The 19,881-nt window shown below is 39.7% G+C and overlaps 1 protein-coding gene across 1 annotated transcript in view; it reads right to left on the minus strand.

Moving 5' to 3' along the window:
- Positions 1-322: 322 nt before the first annotated feature.
- Positions 323-19,881, minus strand: part of LOC125484509 (hyaluronan mediated motility receptor-like) — a 37,342-nt gene continuing 17,783 nt past the window's right edge. Inside the window, exons 2-11 of the mRNA XM_048603476.1 lie at positions 19,455-19,553; positions 18,403-18,485; positions 17,238-17,291; positions 15,541-15,729; positions 13,259-13,345; positions 7,489-7,600; positions 7,168-7,233; positions 4,698-4,771; positions 2,248-2,334; positions 323-460 (exon numbers count right to left, since the gene is read on the minus strand). Coding sequence (XP_048459433.1) covers positions 323-460; positions 2,248-2,334; positions 4,698-4,771; positions 7,168-7,233; positions 7,489-7,600; positions 13,259-13,345; positions 15,541-15,729; positions 17,238-17,291; positions 18,403-18,485; positions 19,455-19,553 — 989 coding nt within the window. The remainder of the gene's footprint in view (positions 461-2,247; positions 2,335-4,697; positions 4,772-7,167; positions 7,234-7,488; positions 7,601-13,258; positions 13,346-15,540; positions 15,730-17,237; positions 17,292-18,402; positions 18,486-19,454; positions 19,554-19,881) is intronic.

The raw sequence follows: 19,881 nt of genomic DNA on the forward strand, positions 1-19,881 counted from the left end.
GTAAACCAGTGGAAGGCCTGGGGTCTTCTACGTTAGGTGTGGGAGTGGAAGCCGGGGGAGACGGTCCAGTGAGCAGGCAGGCCACAGACCAGGAAATCCGTGGAAAACAACAATAAAGTGTGCAGCTCTCAAATGTCAAACATGCATTACCAATTTCTTTTTAATATCGTTAAAGCAAAACAACATGAACGGAGTCAATGGTAAGTGAGGACTTACTGAACCACACATCAAGCCAACAAATTACCATACAGATTATCCAAAACCATTCTAAAATAGATTAGAATTAAATGTAATCAGATCATTGCTATGTGAATCAGGCAGCTTAGTCAAAAACAATATTTGATCTGTTAAATACATACCATTTTCCCTGAAGCTCAGCAACCTCTTCACTCGATTCTTTCAGAAGACACTGTACGACTAGTAGATTTCTTTCTGCCTCTTGTTGTTTAACTGTTGAGACCTGAAACAGAATTAAATTTACAAGTCCAGCTGACAGACAATTGACACGACACAAAAACATGCAACATGCCGGGTTTTAAAAAAAAAAAAAAAAAAAAAAATCAGGGTTTTCTCACTAGACTGCACCTTGAACAGAACGAGGCTCCTACCTTCCCCTGAAAGCTTCCCCACTTAGCAGTGATGCACAAACAAAGACAGCTGGAGTATATTCACAGTAATCACTTTCAGGCTGCCCTGTTGTCTTCAAAGTGCTCAAAAGGGCATACAGGATAGGAGCGTATAACATAAAAGAAGATGATATAACACTGATTCGGCCTCAACTGGAATGGCATGCGCGATTCTTCACATTGTATATTAGGAAAGATGAAAACTTTAGAAGGTTCAGAAAAGATTTCAGAATAGTTGCAGGGAGGAGAGTGTTACGAGCTTAGATTGGAGAAGCTGCGCTCACCTTTAGAAGGAAAAGGTTACAGTGAGATTTGATAGAGGAACCCAAAATCATGAGGTGTCTGACCACAGGTGTCTGTTTTCATCAGCAGAAACATTCAAAAGCAAAGTACAAACTCAAAGCTAATCGGAAAAATGAACCAAAGAAACAAGAGGAGAAAAAGGTTATATAGAAACGAAAGCAAGTGACTTGGTTTTGAATTGCACTACCCATGGGGGTGATGGCAGTATATAATTGTGCCTTTTGAAAGGATATTGATTAAGCTTGTACAGAGAACTACATGGCCATGTTCTGCATCATAACAATTTTATGATTGCAAATGTAAGGCTGAAGCAAAACCCATAAAACCATGCAGCTGATAACGGACCCCATCAGTACAGATAGGGGAATATATTGCACTGACAAAATCCTCATCCATAATTTTTAAAGCTATACTTCAAACTTGACAGCATTCTGATTGGCAAAATGAATGAGGTCCAAATATCCAGCTACCCAAAGTAGTTATTTGGTTGCTGAAAGCTTCTTAAAAAGAAGTTATGCCAGTGGACAACTGAAGGGTCTATATTTTGATATGCAACAGTTTCTAAACAAGGATCTTTCATTTCATGGGCTGCCTAGCCATCTTCCTTGAATCACAAGCCAGTTAGGCACTTAATATTTCAGTTCCCAAACCTATACAAAAACCTGATCAAACAGCATTTCCAAATTATTTTGGTTTCAAAACTGGTTACAAAATAACTTAAGCAGATATCAAAATTAAAGTGCAAATTCTTCTTTAAAAACCAACTGGTGTATTTAATAGCATGCCTATAAAAAATCTTGTGCAATAATTTCAAAGTGCACTGGAATTACAATACATGACAAATTTTGCACTAATTCGGACACACATCACCCACACAGAGCAAGCAAGTTCTCCGTTGTGCCTGCATTAGCAGAGGAAGAACTGTAGGCCAATTCCCTGCTCATTTACAAATGGCATTTTAATAACTAGGATAACTGGTCCTCAACATAAGTGTTCCATTGAGACCATGAGATCCTAGGTAATGCAATACTGCATAGAAACATCATAGATTATGTGCTCAAACCTTGAATCCAAAACCAGAGTGCTCAAATCAGACAGAAACTCATACAGATGAAAGTGTTAGTTGATTCCATTTCACCAGCTCACAGTAACATGGCTGCAATAAGACCATAACTAGTTGTCAATGGAACTTGAAATTATGATTTTTGCAGTCTGGTTTTAATAGATGAAGTAATTCTGCACCTTTCCAGATCTGATAAACTCAAGTTTTATGATGGCACACTGTTGAACAACACAGCCAATTATTACCAAATCTTACCTTGCACTTTTCCTCCATGTCTCTGGAAAGCTGCTCCAATTTGCTCTCATAGCCACTCACTTTGGAACTTAACTGCATTCGAAGATCCTATAAATTAAAGCAAATGATATAACTCCTGTCACATTTCCGTGGTTGAAGATAATCCTAGTTTAAGCTAAAGATAAAAAAAACTAAAGCATTTGCAATCATCTTCAACCAGAGTGCCAACTTGGTGATCCATCTTGGTTTCATCCAGAGACTCCCAGCAACACAGATGCCAGTCTTCAGCCAATCTAAATCTCTCCACAGGATATTAAGAAGCATCTGAAGGTACTGGAGCCAGTTTTATGGACATGTCAGCTCACTACGCTGCGTGAACTACTCCTAATGAAGAAGTATGCTGTCCCTATCCTCTAAGGGTAGGACGTACAGGGCCTGCTTAGTGCAATGTGGGAGAGGAAAACCACTTACTGATCTAACTGAAAGAAGTATTGGTAAAGTATTAATTGCACATTAGCATCTAATTACATGTTCTGCTGAAACGCCTAGATGTTTATTACAGAGAATTTGAAAAGGAGCAAATGTTAAGTCTTGCTGCTTCGAGATCCTAAACTGCTCTGCGTACAAGTAGGACAACATCATAGTGGGTGATGCTTAACGGCATGCTTCAGTACTAACTCTTTCAGACCAATATTTAACAGAAACTATATAAAAAAAAAAAAAATCAGCCCAGACATTTTCACCAACAGTCCTGAAGACCTGTGCTCCAGAACTGGCCACACCTCTAGCCAAGCAGTTCCAGTACAACTACAAAACTGGTATCTACCCAGCAATATGGAAAATATTCCAGGTTCATCCTGCCCACAAAATACAGGATAACCTATTCAGGTATACACCCAAAATAACTTGTACTGAAATTAATGGAAGGAATCAGTGTTATCAGGCAGGATTTGTTCAGCAATAATCCACTCACTAACACACCGTTTGGACTCCGCAGGGAACCCCTGAACTTACTATAAGCTTGGTCCAAACGTCGACAAAACTAAAAGACTCCAGGTGAGAAAAGTGTGACTGCCCTTGACTTCAAGGCTTGACAGGATATGGTATCAGGAAAAAAAAATGCTCCACAGTTTACAGTCATACCTAGCCCAAAAGGATGACGGTTGTGGTTGCTAGAGGTCAATCACCTCAATCCCAGAATAGGACTGCAGAGTTCCTCAGGGTAGTGTCCTGGCCCAATCACTTTCAGGCGATTCATTGATATTTCAACTAGAAAGTCAGAAATGTGGATATTCACGGACGATTGCACAATGGTCAACACCATTCACAACTTCTCAGATACTGAAGCACTTTACATACCTATACAGAAAGACGTGGACAACATCTAGGCTTGACTGATAAGTGGCAAGTAACATTCACACCACACAAATACCAGGCAATGACCATATTCAACAAGAGAAAAATCAAACCACCTTCTCTTGACATTTAATGGCATTACTAGCGCTGATTCCTCGCTGGAGGATCAACATCCTGGAGTTTACCACTAACCAGAGGCAGAAATGGATCAGTAGTACTTGTATACAAATGCCATAGCTACAACAACAGGTCAGAGACTTTAAATTCTGCCAATAGTAACTCACTTCCTAATTCCACAAAACCTACCCACCATCTACAAAAGCGTAAATCAGGAGTAAGATGCAATAATCTTCACTTGCTTGGATTAGTGCAGTTACGCCAACACTCCAGAAATTTAATAGCATCCAGAAGAAAGTGGCCAGTTTGACTAGCAACCTTCAACATTCACACCCTTCCCCTCCAACAGTGGCTGTAGCAACATGTACCAATTACAAGATGCACTGCACTAGGTTCAATAGCATTTTCCAAATTCGTAACTTCTACCATTTGAAAAAACTTCTAGAATATTTCCTTACAGCATTGTGGTTGTTCTTGCACCAGACAGACTGCAACCATTCAAGAAGGCAGCTTAGCACCACCGTCTCAATTAGGGATGGGCTTTAAATGCTGGCCTGGCCACCCACACCCATGAAACAACAGAAATGGAAAGCAACAAGTAGATATTGAATAGTTATCCTTTGTAGACTTTTAAAAACAAATAGGTGACTCCATTACAGCTTAACAAATACGGAGAACAAATATTTGAACCATACAGCACACTTAAGACCCAGATTCAATCCCTTGGTGATTTTTTACACAAACTAGGCAAGTCAACAAAGGGTTCACACAGAATTGCTACCCAGTGACCCCTGCCAGAAGCACAATATTACAAATTGCATACAGGATCATGCTTAATGTCATGGATGGTTGAATAATCTAACCCAATCAAACTGACATAAAGAGGTCACATATGGATAATATCAGCAACCAGACCATCTGTCAACACAATCAGGATGCAAAGGAGAATGAAAAAAGTACAGTAAAAAGAATTTGCTTGATTCTATGCAAACAATTACCTGAACTTGTTCATTGGCATTATCCAAATAACCTTGCAAGGCTTTATTCTCTCCACGCAGATCCTCGATTAGAGCTGGTCAATAAAAAAAATCCTGTTAATATAATCTTTTATGGAATAGGAAGAAACAATTTCATAGTGGCATATACCCACTTATGCCCTGAATGAAGACAAAGCGATTACTCTCTCCTTGATAAACATTAAAAGAACTAGTTTCTTTTTCTGACCCACAACTTGACTAACACAAATTTTACTAAATCCCAAGTAGAAATAAGACTTACTGTGTGTTTTGCTGGGCGTTGGGGTGGGGGGATGGGGAGAGTATGGAGAAAAGCAGTGAAGGAGAGGAAGCAACTTTCAGGCAAGTTAGTGCATATGAATTTCATTGGTCAAAATATTTATTACGGCAAAGTAATTGCAAGGAGACAAAGTAAAAAGTATCCAGCACCCCCAAATGGGAGATCTCCACCAGTTCAATTCACTGCATGTGATAAGAGGCACAGCTGAAGGCACTGGATACTACAAAGAATATGGGCCCTGACAAATTTTCAGCAAAAGTACAGGAAATCTGCCTTCCAGAACTTCCTGTACCTCAGACAAGCTGTTTTGGTACAACCAAAAGACTGATATTTACCCAATGTGAAAAATTGCCCATTTTGTCCTGTACACAAAATGCAGGACAAATCCAACACGGCCAATTACTGCCCCATCTGTCTGCTCTCATTCGTCACAAAAGTGATGGAAACGATCATCAGCAGTGATATCAAGCAATACTTGCTTAGCAATAACCTGCTAATTGATGCCCAGTTTGAGTTCACGCAACTGCAAAAGGGCTGAATGCCAGAGAAAGGGAGTGATTGCCCTGAAGGCAGCATTCAACCGAGTTTGGCAAGAAGAAGCCGCAGCAAAACTACAGTGAATGGGAATCTGAGGAATAGGTAGAGACGAGGCAGAGAGAGAGAGAAATGAGAAGCAGAATGATTGTTTTTAAGTTGGGAGAGAGTTAAATGCTGAAAGCATGTTAATGTGAAGTGTGAATAGATAAAAATAGGTTGACTGCACTGGGAGCAACCCATGTAGAACAGGACTGGAGGATGCAGGAGTAGCTAATGAACAACAGGGAAGCAGTTCATGCATTGAAATTGTTAACCTCAATGTTGAGTCCCAAGGGCTGCAAGTTACCTACTTGAAAGATGAGATGTACCTTAGCTGCTTCATCAATTCCCTCCCATCTATCATTAAGTCAGAAAGGGGGTTGTTCACTGACAATTGCACAATGTCCAGCATCATTCGCGACTCCTCAAATACTGAAGCAGTCCATTTTCAAATGTATCAAGACCTGGGCAATATTGAGGCTTGGGCTGATATTTGTGTCACTCAATTGCCAGACAAAGACAACCTCCAACAAGAGAGAATCTAATCATCACTGCAAGACATCAATGATATTACATTGCCAAATCTTCCACTATCAATATCCTGGAGGTTACCATTGACCCAAGAACTGAACTGGATCAGCCATGTAAATACTATGACCACAAGGCAGCTGAGAGGCTAGGGATGTTGTAGCACATTATCAATTCTTGACATGGGGAGGAGGTGGTGTAATGCTAATGTCACTGGACTAGTGATCCAAAATTCTTGGCTAATTTTCCAGGGTTATGGATTCAAATAACATAATAGTACAGTGAAATTCATTTAAAAGAAAAGAGGGTCTGGAATTAAAAATAAAGTTAGCCTAATGGCAACAATATAACAATTGTCGGTTGTCATAAAAACATATATAGTTCATTAATGTCTTTTAGGGAAGGACTTCTGGGCTCTTATCTAGTGTGGCCTACATTTGCCTCCAGCCTCACAGCAATAAGTGCGCATAAATTCTGGACCAGCTAGCCATGCCAACATTCCACAGACGAATGAAAGAACTCCCCAAAGCTGTCCACGATGCCCATGTCTAGAGTGTGATGGAAGGAAGATCCAACAACACTCAAGAACCTTGACACCATCCAGGTCAAAGCAGCTGATTTGATTGGCACCACAATCATTCAGCTCTCTCACAGCTGACACTCAATAGCAGCAGTGTACACCATCTATAAAATGCTGTGCAGAAATTCATCGAGGCTCCCTAAACAACAAACACATGACTACTACTATCTGGAAGGAAAAGGACAGAAGATATATGGAAACAACACATCCTACAAGTTTTCATCTAAGCCACTCACCAACCTGATTTGGAAATATATTGATGTTCCTTCAGAGTCATTGGGTCAAAATTCTGGAACTCCCTCCCTAACAGCACCATGGGTTTACCTACTCCAAATGGATGGCAGTAGTTCACCACCACCTTTTCCAGGGCAAAAAGGGAGAGGCGATAAATGCTAGCCCAGTCAGTGACACCCACAACCCTCTGAATGAATAAATGAAATTCTCTGTAAACAAGGATGGTTGAATCAGTGAATTGTCTTGAGCATTACCATGGAATCTATCCATTTCAACTTCCAGGCTCTCGTTATGGGCTTTAGCTTCCTGATGCATCTCCTCTGTTGGAAGAATGAAGACAATGCAACTTATTCCAGCCTCAGGTAGACATGATGCGCAATTGAGAATACAATGCTGTAAAATTGCCAGAGTTCCAGGGTTAACGGTTTGAAACCCAAACTGCTGTAAAATGTGCATGCTGCAAAATACCTGTATGTCCAAAAAGTATATCATGTTTTATCATCTTAAAGGAAAAAAAAAATCAACAAAATTTAACTAGCTGCTTCAATTTAAGCGTTTCATGATTGAGAACATACCTAGTGATCCATTTCTTTCTTGCAATGCTGCAACTGTAGCCTTTGAAGCTTCCAGGTCAGCTTGCAGAAGTTTCACCTGACCTTCCAAACTAATCTGAAGATAGCTGATCTCCTGTAATATAGGACTTAGTCAGATATAAAACATTCACAGGGATCTCAGATAAAACATAGCCATGGATAGTATTGAAATAGGAGAGGAATAGCATGCAAATGTGCTCTGCAACTGTGTGATGTTTGGCAAGAGGGACCAGATACCCAAAAAGAGCAGCAAATATATGGGAACAGCATCAAATGTACATTTCTCTCCAAGTCACCCACCATCCTAACTTGGAACTATATTGATGCTCTTTATTGGTTGCTGGGTCAAAATCCTGAAAGGCCCTCCTGAAAATATTGTGGCTGTTTCTACACTTAAAAGAACCGCACAAGTCGAAGAAAGCAACACAACATCAACTTCTCAGAGGCAATTAGGAATGCTTGAATTCTAATTAATTATTCAATAATTGCTAGCTTAGCCAGTGATATTTCTATTCCCTGAATAAATAAAAGGGAAATCTGACATTGAGCACCATCACTTAACCGACTCCAAATTTTAGTTACCTTGGCCCAAATTCAGATGAAAAATACATACATTTTTATGCAGTTCTCAAAGAAATATTCAGATTTGGGGCAATACATGGCAAGCAACATCCACACCACACAAGTGCCAGGCAATAACCATTTCCAGCTAGAAAAAAATCTAACTATCACCCCTTGCAATTACTCGATTCCCCTACTATTAACCTCCCAGCGATTTTCATTGACAATAAATTGAACTGCAGTCGTATAAATATTGTGAAGACAAGAGCAGGTGCAAGCTGGGAATTCTACACTGGGCAGCTCATCTCTCAACTCCGGAAAATATTTCTATTCAGAAAGATGTGAATGACACATCCCAAAAAGGTTTACTACTGTTTTTATAATTATTCTAAATTCTCGCTCTAATTCTTAGATTGAGTTACTGAAATACCAGGATATTTTACATGTCCCATCACAGTCATGCAAAAAGACAATGACATGCCATTAATCCATGAAACAAAAGATATTACAGGCAGTTTGATTGTCTATTAGATTGTGAGAAATAGAAAACAATGAAAGGTATGGGAATTGAAGACAAATAAAGTGTCTGAATATTTTACATATGAGCTTTAAGGACAAGTGAAATAAATGCTCCATAATACATGTGAAGTTAGCATTGTATGCTCAGATAAATCATACCTTCAGGATTTCCTGCCCCTGGGAAATTAGAAAATAAAATTTACTAAGATTGATTACAACTTTGAGAAGATTTGTAGCTCAAGTTGTGGATGAGGTCGTAGGCATGCTCGCTGAGCCGGTGGGTTTGGTTGCAAATGTTTCATCACCCTGCTAGGTAACATTGTCAGTGCCTCCGGCGAATCGTTGGTGTTCTGTTCAACTTGTTATTTATATGCCTCAATTTGTTGGGGTGTTTGGTACCACTTCCGGTTCTGTTTTTCAGTGGCTTGTACACAGGGTCTAATTCAATGCATTTGTTGATGGAGTTCTGGTTAAAACACCAGGCCTCCAGGAATTTCCTGGTGTGTCTCTGTTTGGCTTATGTAATTATGGATGTGTTGCCCCAGTCAAATTTGTATCCCTCTTTGTCAGTGTGTAGTGAGAATTGGTGGTGTCTAGTTGCTGCTTGTGTATCCGTATTGTCAGTTTTCTTCCGGTTTGGCCTAGGTAGTGTTTCTCACAGTCCTTGCATGCTATTTTGTATATTACATCGGTTTTGCTGGTTTTGGGTATGGGATCCTTTATGTTCATTAGTAACTGTTGTAGCATGGTGTTTGGTTTGTGGGCTACCCTGATACCTGGGGGTCTGAGTAGTCTTGTGGTCATCTCTTAAATGCCTTTGATGTACGGTAGGGTGATTAATGAGTCTGGTCGTGTTGTGTCTTCCTGTTGTGGTCTGTTCTCAGAGGTAACGGCGGATTGTGCTTTTCGGGGATCCATTCCTTTTTGAAGACTCTGTATAGGTGCTCCTGTTCTGCTTTGCATAATTCTGGGGTGCTGCAATGTGTTGTAGCTTGTTTAAATAGTGCCCTGATGCAGCTCCGTTTGCAGGTGTTGGGGTGGTTGCTAGTGTAGTTGAGTATCTGGTCCATATGTGTCGTCTTCCTATATATGCTAATCTGGAGTTCCTCGTTGTTTTTGCGTTCTACCATTATGTCCAGGAAGGGTAGTCAGTTTTGTTCTCCTCTTCTTTTGAGAATTTTATCCTGGTGAGCATGTTGTTTGTGTGTTGATGGATTTCTTCTAGTTTTGTGCATTTGATAATCATGAAAGTATCATCTACATATCGAACCCAAAAGTTTGGGTTGTATAGTGGGGAGCGCTGTCCATTCTAACTTTTGCATTACTGCTTCTGCAATCAGTCCTGATACTGGGGACCCCACTGGTTTTCCGTTGATTTGTTCGTTTATGCCGTCGTTGAAGGTGAAGTGGGTTGCGAGGGACAGGTCTAGTGGTTTCATGGTGGTGTCCTTATGTTGTTGTTGTTGTCCTGGGGTGCCTGCCTATTTGATTCATCCAGCAGCGTGGTAATTGTCTCTTCGGTTAGGTCGATGTTTATGGGTGTAAATAATGCTGTTACATTGAAGGATATCATTATCTCGTCCTCTTCTATCCTGGTGTCCTTGATGATCTTGAGGAATTCTTGGGAGGAGTGGATGGAGCGGGTAGTGTTGTCAACTAAGTATTCCAATTCCTATTCTTTGGCAACCCCGTTGTATGTTGGTAAGCCTGGTAGTGAGATGATGGGTCTAAGGGTGACTTCCGGTTTGTGTGCCTTGAGGAGTCAGTAGAAGCGGGGTGTGTTGGATCCCTCTGGCTTCACTTTTTTTGGTAGTCTGTCTTGCTGATGTCTCCTGAATTGTGAAATTTCTTCAAAGGTCTAGTAATCCAGTTCCCTAACTGTGCTGTCGGGTCTATCGCCATCTGTTGGACCAGATACTCACTTACACTAGCAACCACCCCAACGCCCATAAATGGAGCTGCATCAGGACACTATTTAAACCAACCGCAACACATTGCAGCAACCTGGAACTACACAGAGCAGAACAGGAGCACGTATGCGGAGTCTTCAAAAGGAATGGATACCCGAAAAGCACAATCCACTGTTACCTCCGAGAACAGACCACAACAGGAAGACACAGCATGACCAGACTCATTAATCACCCTACCGTACATCAAGGACATTTCAGAGATGACCACAAAACTACTCAGACCTCTAGGTATCACGGTAGCCAACAAACCAAACACCACCCTCCGACAGCTACTAACAAACGTAAAGGATCCCATACCCAAAACCAGCAAAACCGGTGTAATATACAAAACACCATGCAAGGACTGTGAGAAACATTATCTAGGCTAAACCAGAAGAAAACTGACAATATAGATACACAAACACCGACTAGCCACCAAGACACACGACCAATTCTCACTTGTCTCACTACACATGGACAAAAGAGGGACACGAACTTGACTGGGACAACACGTCCATAATCCACAAGCCAAACAGAGGCATGCCAGGGAATTCCTGGGGGCCTGTATTCTAACCAGAACTCCATCAACAAACACATTGAATTAGACCGTCTGAACAAACCACTGTAAAACAGAACCGGAAGTGGTACCAAACAGTCCAACAAACTGAAGCATACAAATAACAAGCAGGACAGAACACCAATGCTTCATTGGAGGCACGCTGATAATATTACCTAGCAGGGTGACGAAACGTTTGCAACCAAACCCACTGGCTCAGCGAGCATATCTACAACCTCAAAGATTACAATGTTGGCATAATTTGCAAGACTTCAGTATCCGAAGAGTGGAAGGGTTTGGGGGAAGGCAGAGTCATGCCTCAGCTGGTTTGAGTCAGAAATCACTAACCACATAGTACAGAAAAATTCAAGCTTAATCTCCGTTACTCAGTTACAAGTTGGGGATTGGTGTTACAATTCTCTTCCACTTAAGTTTTGAAAATGGTGAAAAGAGAAGAACTGTGAAGAAGCAGATGGAATACGATGAAATATGAAGTCACCCATTTCCATAAAAAAAATTCCTTTTTAAATAGAATGAGAAACACTATCAGTGAGTGCCTTTGAATACTTAGGGCTGCAGCATTGGTGACAGCAATGTTTAAGTGGTGTAGGAGTGCGTGAGTGCGAGGGAGAGAGGAAGAAAGAGAGGGAGAGGAAGAAAGGTTGTCTCTACACCTCTGCTTAAGCAAAAAGGGCAAAGTTGGTTCAATGAGCTAATTCTGCATCTTGGCATTTTTCTTTAAAGCACATCTTTATTGATTAACTTTTTTTAAAATAGTTAATTTATTGCGTTGACTCTTTCCTTGTTCAGGTGAGTCGAATCCAGGTCTCAGAGCCCCATTCAGGAAATTGCATACTTCCTTCATACCCCAACTTTTATTTCTAAATTCACGTCTCATGTGGTGTCAAACTTTATTTTTGAAATTTGCTCAACAGCCTTTTAAGTAAGAACAAAAAATGTGATCCTCATCCAGAACAAAATTGGTCAGCCCCGCAGTTCGTACATCACAAAATCGACATGTAGGTACCAAAAGTAATGAGGAAACAAAAAAACATAAGCCAGTGTTAAGAGGAAAGTTGACTTATTACAATTAATTAGGACATTGGTAAGGCTACACCTGGAGAACTATGTACAAGTGAATATAACTTTAGTACACTTCATGGATCCCGGAATTAAGTGATTGGCCTCAGAGGACAGCTCAAGTGGATCAGGTTCAGCATTGACAGATGACCTTAAAAATGCCTCAGGGGTTGGTCAAGACAGATTTTCCTTCCCCCATCTGGGGAATCTAGTATTAGTGAGCCATGAAATAAGACTGAGAACAGGTCAACCATTTAAGGCTGAGGTGAAGAAAAGTTTCTTCATTCAAAGCAATATGACCAGGGATTTCTCTGTCCCAGAAATGCTCAGTTGTTGAGATGGTTCAAGGCATGTGATAAAACTTAAGGGATCAAAGAATTGGAGATATAGCAGGAAGGTCGAGTTGAGCTAAGAACCAGCCATAACCACATATGACAGGACAGGATTTAAAAGGGACAAATAGTCTATTCTGGCTTTTATTTATATTGCTTGTATGAACAGAGATTTAGGGGGCTGTGTACATGCAGAAGTCATTATAAACTAGTGGTCACTTACTAAAATTCTAATAAAATATCACTACCTCAAAGAGCTGAAGCATGAATAGATAATTTACTCTCAAACTTGCAGCATTAAATTATATACATTTTACAAAGAGATACAAGATGTGAACTTTACTACCAGATTAACCTCCTTCATAATGTTCCTGTCATCTATCAAGAGTGAAAGATGGTGGATGTCTGCATATTTTAATATCAACAGCATTGATTCACAGACTGTCTCCTGGATGAAATTACAGTCATTTAGCACCTCAAGCCTGTTCTGCCATTCAATGACAATAATAGCTGATCTGTTTCTCAACTCTAGCTACATACATGGCTCCAAACCTTCAGTAAACTTTCCTATTATAAATCAACCACTCAGGGATTACATCTTCAAGAGACTCCAAATGGCAGCACTTTTTTTTTGAAAAACCTGGCAGGAGGGTGGTTTAGTGGTGGTGGCAGGGGAGGAAAATAAGTTCAGACTTATCCCAAAAAACAAAATGCCAACATCATCCCTCCAAACCATTTAGTAAAGCTTCAAATACCTTGTCCTTGGCATCAGTTTTATTCTTTACTTCAATCAACTCTAAGCACAGGGCATTAATTTTCTTCTTGGTACAATCATCAGAAAACTGAAGGAAACAAAAAGCAAATATTGCACTCAGGGCACTAATGCAGTTTCTTCTTTAGAAATGATTGGCAATTATGAAATGGATGGTATTCTATTCTTATAAGATGCCATTCTTATTTAATATACCATTTTGCACTAAACACCAAATTCAGGACACAAATACCCAATCACGGAAGGCATACTTAACTTTCAGTATTTAAGAAAAAAAATCAACTTGAAACATTAATTTTCTCTATTCCAAGATGCTGCTTGACCTGTTGGGAGTATTTCCAGCATTTACAGCCCTATAAACATTCGCAAATCAATTTATTCCAATAAGATTAAATATATAAGACACAAGATATATTATTTAATAAATAACAATAACAAATAATAAAAATACAAAAATAAAATGAACAGATCTGAATGTTACACTGTACATAAAAACGCTTTCCATTGGTGTCCAGTTAAATGGGACACCTATCACATGGTGTCATTTTTATCTAATTGTTGCCAGAGTATCTCTTCTAATGACGTTTCCTACACCATTACTTCTGGTGTCCTCCAAGAATAGATACTTGAACCCTCCTTATTTTCCATCTATATACTGCTCCTTGGAAACATCATCCAAAGGCAGGACATTAGTTTTCACATATAAACTGAAGACGTCCAGACTACCTTACTATCACCTTTTAATTTCGGTGTTGCTAAATTTTCAGGCTGCTTATCCAATGTTGTGTGTAACATCAAGGATCCCTAGCAAAACCGGAGGCAATCGGAATCCGGGGGAAATGTCTCTAGTGTCTGGAGACACATTTGTTTCAAAAATAAGATGATTGTAAGAGGTCAGTAATTTCAGCTCCAGGACATTTCAACAGGAGCACCTTAGGATTGATATTTTATTATACACCTCTGGTGCAGGCAGAATTTGAACGCAGACCTCCTGGCTCAGAAATTGGGACACTACCACTATGCTGCAACACTCTTTTTCCATGGTGGAATCAAGCATGGCTCTTGTGTGAAAGAATATTGTACGTTCTCAAGACTTTCAGATGTATCATTTGGGACAATAGCTGATCTCTAGCAGGTGACACTACATACGCAAAGCAGACACGTTAACTGTTCAGTGGTACCACCTTAGCTTAGTGGGACAGCATAGTGGCTAAGTGGTTAGCACTGATGCCTCATGGCACCAGGAACCAGGTTCGATTCCAAACTTGGGCGACTATCTATCTGTGTGGAGTTCATATATTCTCCTCATGTTTACGTGGGTTCCCTCCAGGTGGTCTGGTTTGCTCCCATACTCCACAGTCCAAAGATTTGCAGGTTGGGTGGACTGGCCATGCGAATTTGCCCATAGTATCTAGGGATGTGTAGGTTAGCTGTGGGAAATGCAGGATTACAGGGTTAGGGATGGGTTTGGGCGGGATGCCCTTCGGAGGGTCAGTGTGGACTCGATGGGTCGAATGGCCTGTTCCCACACTGCAGGGATCCTATGATTCTTATCTATGAAATTTGTAAGCTAAGCAGGATAAACTGTTACAAAACAGGACAATCTTATAAAATGATTACCACTTTAAAGACTGAAATGAGGAGACAGCAGGAAGTGACATCACTAAGATGACCACGACTTTTAAAGAAACCAACAAGGAACTGGACATGCATTGCTTAGTTAGTCTAAGATTGACCATGAACTGATCATGCACTAGTAAGCCAAAGACAGTTTAGGTTGTTTTTGATCAAGCACAGGGAAAGTGGCTAGTAAAGCTTAAGAATGCCTGGGCTTTAGTAGATGTACAAGGAGGAAGGCCAAAGACAGCAGGATTTCAGTCAATAAAATGTAAGTGGCCAAATTTAACCAGCATTGTTACTTGGCATTCTAATGTGGATAGATAGCAAACCACTGCTTTTATTGAGTATCATTTCCTTGTACTTGTTATGATACACTTAATAAACAACATAAAACTTGGATATATATATCCATCTGGACTACCTCTTGAAACGAAGGACTAGTAAACTTTAGACTGACTTTGAAAGAGCCAGTCTGTAATTGTAATTGATTTAGATTGATTTACAATTAAAGTTGTAACCCAAAGTCTTAAATTAGACAATCAGCACAAGAGTATTCTTTCTCAAGTACAGATATACATGACAACAAAAAAAAATTAATGTTATAGTGTCAAATGCTCCAGGGGAAGGGATCACAGGGCACAATACCTTTGTTTTCAGTAACTCATTGGCTTTGTGAAGATCAGCAAGCTGTCTTTCTAGGGAAGCAACATTTGACGTCAGGGATGTTTTCTCTCTCGTTGCTGCAGTTAGTTTACTTTCAATTTTTTTCAGCTCCTCTTCCAAGGTCTGCAGTCTTTTGTCCTGTTCCCCACGCTGTTGCAGCAGGCATCGGATCTACAATTGTACATAAATTTTATATGAGCATTTTCCAATATGAAAGGCATATTACATAAGTATTAGTCTTCATAGATGCAAAGTAAACTGCTCTTCACTGCCATTCCAAAAAATATTTTCCTGCATTTATCATGTACAGATTACAAATGTTCAATCATTGGCTGAAGATATGAAAAACTGAAGGACCAAAGGATTGAAAGAATCTGACAATAATTACAGAAATTCTGTACAAAGTACTTGCTAAATGAAAATTTCTTGTGAAAACACTCAGAAGTTTAGTAATTAGCTGAGCCAAATAGAGAAAGAAGGAATTTTTGAATTAACCATGTCAATGCAAAGCCCCAAGCCATTTAGAAGAGGGGAGCTAAGCAAATTGACAAGAGCTAAGATAGCAGTTGTGAATGGGTTGAACTAGTTTAGAATATATTGAAACTACTCGGTCAGGCTTTTCGCCAACATGAGAGAAACTAAACACTGCCCCATGATATTCAAAGTCATTACAATCACTGAATCCCCACCCATCAATATCCTGGGAGTAAACGTTCTTTACCAAACTGAATCAACATCTAAGTACTGTAGCTACAAGATCTGATTGGAGGCGAAGAATTTTGCAGCAAGCACACTACTACAACTTCCCAAAGCCTGTCTACCACCTATAAGTAATTAGTCAGGGTAATGATGGAATACTTCCCACTTGTCTAAAAGAGTGCAACTCCAACAATCCTCAAAGACTGACACTATCTGGATCAAAGCAGCCTGCTTGACAGGTCAGCTGACACACCGCAAGTTCCCCTCAAAGCTAAACATCACTCTGACATGAAGCTATATCTCAGTTCCTTCATAGTGCTGGATCAAAAGTTAGTGCCTAACAGCATTTTGTATACCTACACCATGCTGAATCAATAGTTCAAGAAAGCAGCTTACTACCGGCTCCTCAACGCCAATTAGGGATGGGCAATAAATGCTGAAGTCCTATTTTTAAAAAACAACTTTATCTGTGGCATGATCAACTGTAATGGCATCACTCCACCTACTTGAGAAGCACTTGAATACCAGCCTCATTTCTTCCCTCACCCGTGAAACCCCCAAATGAGCATCCACAGCTTTTACCCCACTGGCCAAAGGTAAATAATCACATTCGGAGAGTGAAACTGGCCTTGGGAAATTGTAAAATCCTCCAAATCAGTACTAATTGCTTAAGCATACTCCATCCCCTCTATCCTTCATTAGCCCATAATCTCACACCCATTCTTGCATCCGGGTTGTTAACCTTTCACCCTCTTCCTGCTTTACCTGAATACAACACTCAGTCCCAACTTCCTGTGTAACAGAAGGCTTTCATTACTGTCTAGCATTACTGTATGGTATTAACTGTGGGGAATCACCTGAAAAATCAAGCAACTCCATTATTTTTGCTGCTACTATCCCATTTCTCAGTGTTACTTTTAATAGCTAAAATAGATGGCAGATTTTTTTGTCAATGCTAATTATTGTTAACGTGTACTTGCCTCTTGTTCCAACATTTTCTGCTTTTTAAGCTCCAAAGCCAAGGTAGCATCCTTCTGCAAATTGTTATAAAGGCAATTCAAACAAGAAACACTCCCATTAAAAATTAACAATACGCCACATTTGAAAATAACATTAACAGGCATGTCTATAGAAAGTGCTTCATTGTGGCACAAAATGCTGTCATTATCACCAACCTTCAGCTTGTAACTGAATTGTGGAAATCAAATTCGTAATAATTTTGAGGTCTGAATTTAATAACAGTAAGCAACAGGAGCCTCAGATCAGCCAAGACTAACACTTTGATTTTTTCCGTGAAACATTCTCTCAGACAAGTTTTAAAATATTGAAACCAAGATGCAGGACTTTAGGGCAGGCCAACAGTTACAGTCTGAGATTATTTAAGCACAGATACAATTATTTTGTGTTACAGACCTCCACAGGTTACATCAGTAAACTTTTGGTCCTCAAGAAAATAAATAATTTTCATCATCTCAGGTAACCCAGTGATATTTATTCAGTGCCAACCTAACTAGCTGTTAACTGTTGGTACAGGTTTACTTGCCTTTTGTTACATCTTTTCTGAGTTATTTGACTCACTGAGCCAAAATAAATTAGGAGGAACCAAATAAGAGCTCCTATTGACAGCAAACTGTCATTAAACATCTTTATCATAGGCATAACACATACAATCTGCTCCACAATTCAATAAGATCATGGCAGAATCTGTACAGTTTTCTGTGAAGTTTCTTTCCAAGGTTGTACTGTTGCTGGTTTTCTAGCCCGGATTTAAGGAGCATCTTCTCCACTAGCATCCATTGTCAAGGGCACAAATTACTGGTATTGGTATGCATTGACCAATGAACACCTGTGCACAGTGAGAACCAGCTCCATAGGCCAAAATTCATCAAGCCAGCAGAGATGGAGTTACTCATGATGCACAGTCCCAAACTAAGCACCTTTCATACCAGCAAATATGTAAAGCATTCAATAGCAAAGAGACAATTAATCATTTTTTTAAAAATTGCTATTCTTATCTACAACCATTACATAAACCTAATCATGTCTACAAGTGTCAAACAATGCTAGAGTTAAAATCTACTACATTCAGAGCCAAATAATTTTTTAAATGCATTTTAAGTAATTCAATTAACTAGTTTTACTAACCGCTCCAAAGTTGAGATTCTTCCGTGAACTTGGTGATATCAGACCCTTCTCAGTTTCAACAACCACCTGAGGGTTTCCTGTATCTGGAAAAAAAACATGATTGGAGGAATAATGCACTGTACATCCACTGTATCAGCAGGTTTTGGCAACATAAAAGACCGAAAAATTTATTTTTGTACTCTAACTATTGAGAATAATTCATCACTCATTCCTCACCCCCACTGTACTCAGCTGCCTGCAGCTGACTGATAAATAGGGAGGATACACCTTAAGTCTCACATCAGTCCACACATCACAGTTCCATATTTGTCCTCAACACCAACTTGACCATTGACAAATCCAAAAGTCCTTTAAAAAAGGATTTGATCGCCAATTAGGTGCCAAAGCTAGATGTAAGAAAGCAAAGGAAATCTATAGCAGCTTATCTGGGATGACAATACTTGTTTATTGTACCAATCACCTTGGCTTGGTAAAACATTGCTGCGATGATACTCACACAGAATTTAGTTATATAAAAACATATCAGGTTGCATTCTTACTTGAAACTAGTAAATACATTTCTGGAATTGCAGAATCCTATGAATACTCTGCAATTATTTTAAATATAATTGTGTTTAATAGCCATCATAACAGCAGCCTGTAAAATGAAAATCATTTAGATTCACCCATGGTCAAAGTAACATAGCTGACATTGAAACGAAAATATACAGGTACAGAAGGTGCTGTATCACATATTTGATTGAAAGCTTTCTGCTTAAGTGATTGCTGTCATTAGGTAGTGATTTTTGTAGTGATTTAGGTATTTGTATTAGGCCAGCTATAAATAAGGCTTTATTTCGCTATTTGTTTTTAGTATATGGGTGGCATTGTTTATCATCCACCTTAGTGGGATAGTTCCACCTATTGCTAGAGCAGTATCATAAGCATTCCATTGCCCTTATGTTTAAGGGAGCAAGTTTCAAATTTTAAGTGATTACAGAACAATGACTGCTCTGCTACCCCAGAATCCTGAAGAAATTGCTTTAACTACATCAGACAAACAGTACTCCTACCTTTGTGCTTTTTAAATCGGTGCGCTTTTTCAAAAGATACAGGACCCTTGGAACCCTCCACCTCTTTAATATCATAGTGACCTGGTGCAGGCGCACAGCCTAAAACAGGAAAGCAATTCAACAATGACAGGAACGAGCGTGTTTTTACAACTGTAAAGCAATTTAAAGTCAACACGATTATAGCACAGAAATAATTTCATTTTTAAACAAGACAGATTAGACTACAGATGAAGTATTGCATGCAGCACTGGTCACAGGATCATATAGCATTGCAGACCTGGAAAGACAACATTATATGTGATGAAATCCTCCTGTTGTATCCATGTACTCAGCACAACAGAACTCTTGATAGTAGGAACTGCAGATGCTGGAGAATCCGAGACAACAAGGTGCAGGGCTGGATGAACACAGCAGGCCAAGCAGCATC

The sequence above is a fragment of the Rhincodon typus genome, chromosome 12, assembly GCF_021869965.1.
Source record: "Rhincodon typus isolate 14 chromosome 12, sRhiTyp1.1, whole genome shotgun sequence".
Taxonomy (NCBI): domain Eukaryota; kingdom Metazoa; phylum Chordata; class Chondrichthyes; order Orectolobiformes; family Rhincodontidae; genus Rhincodon; species Rhincodon typus.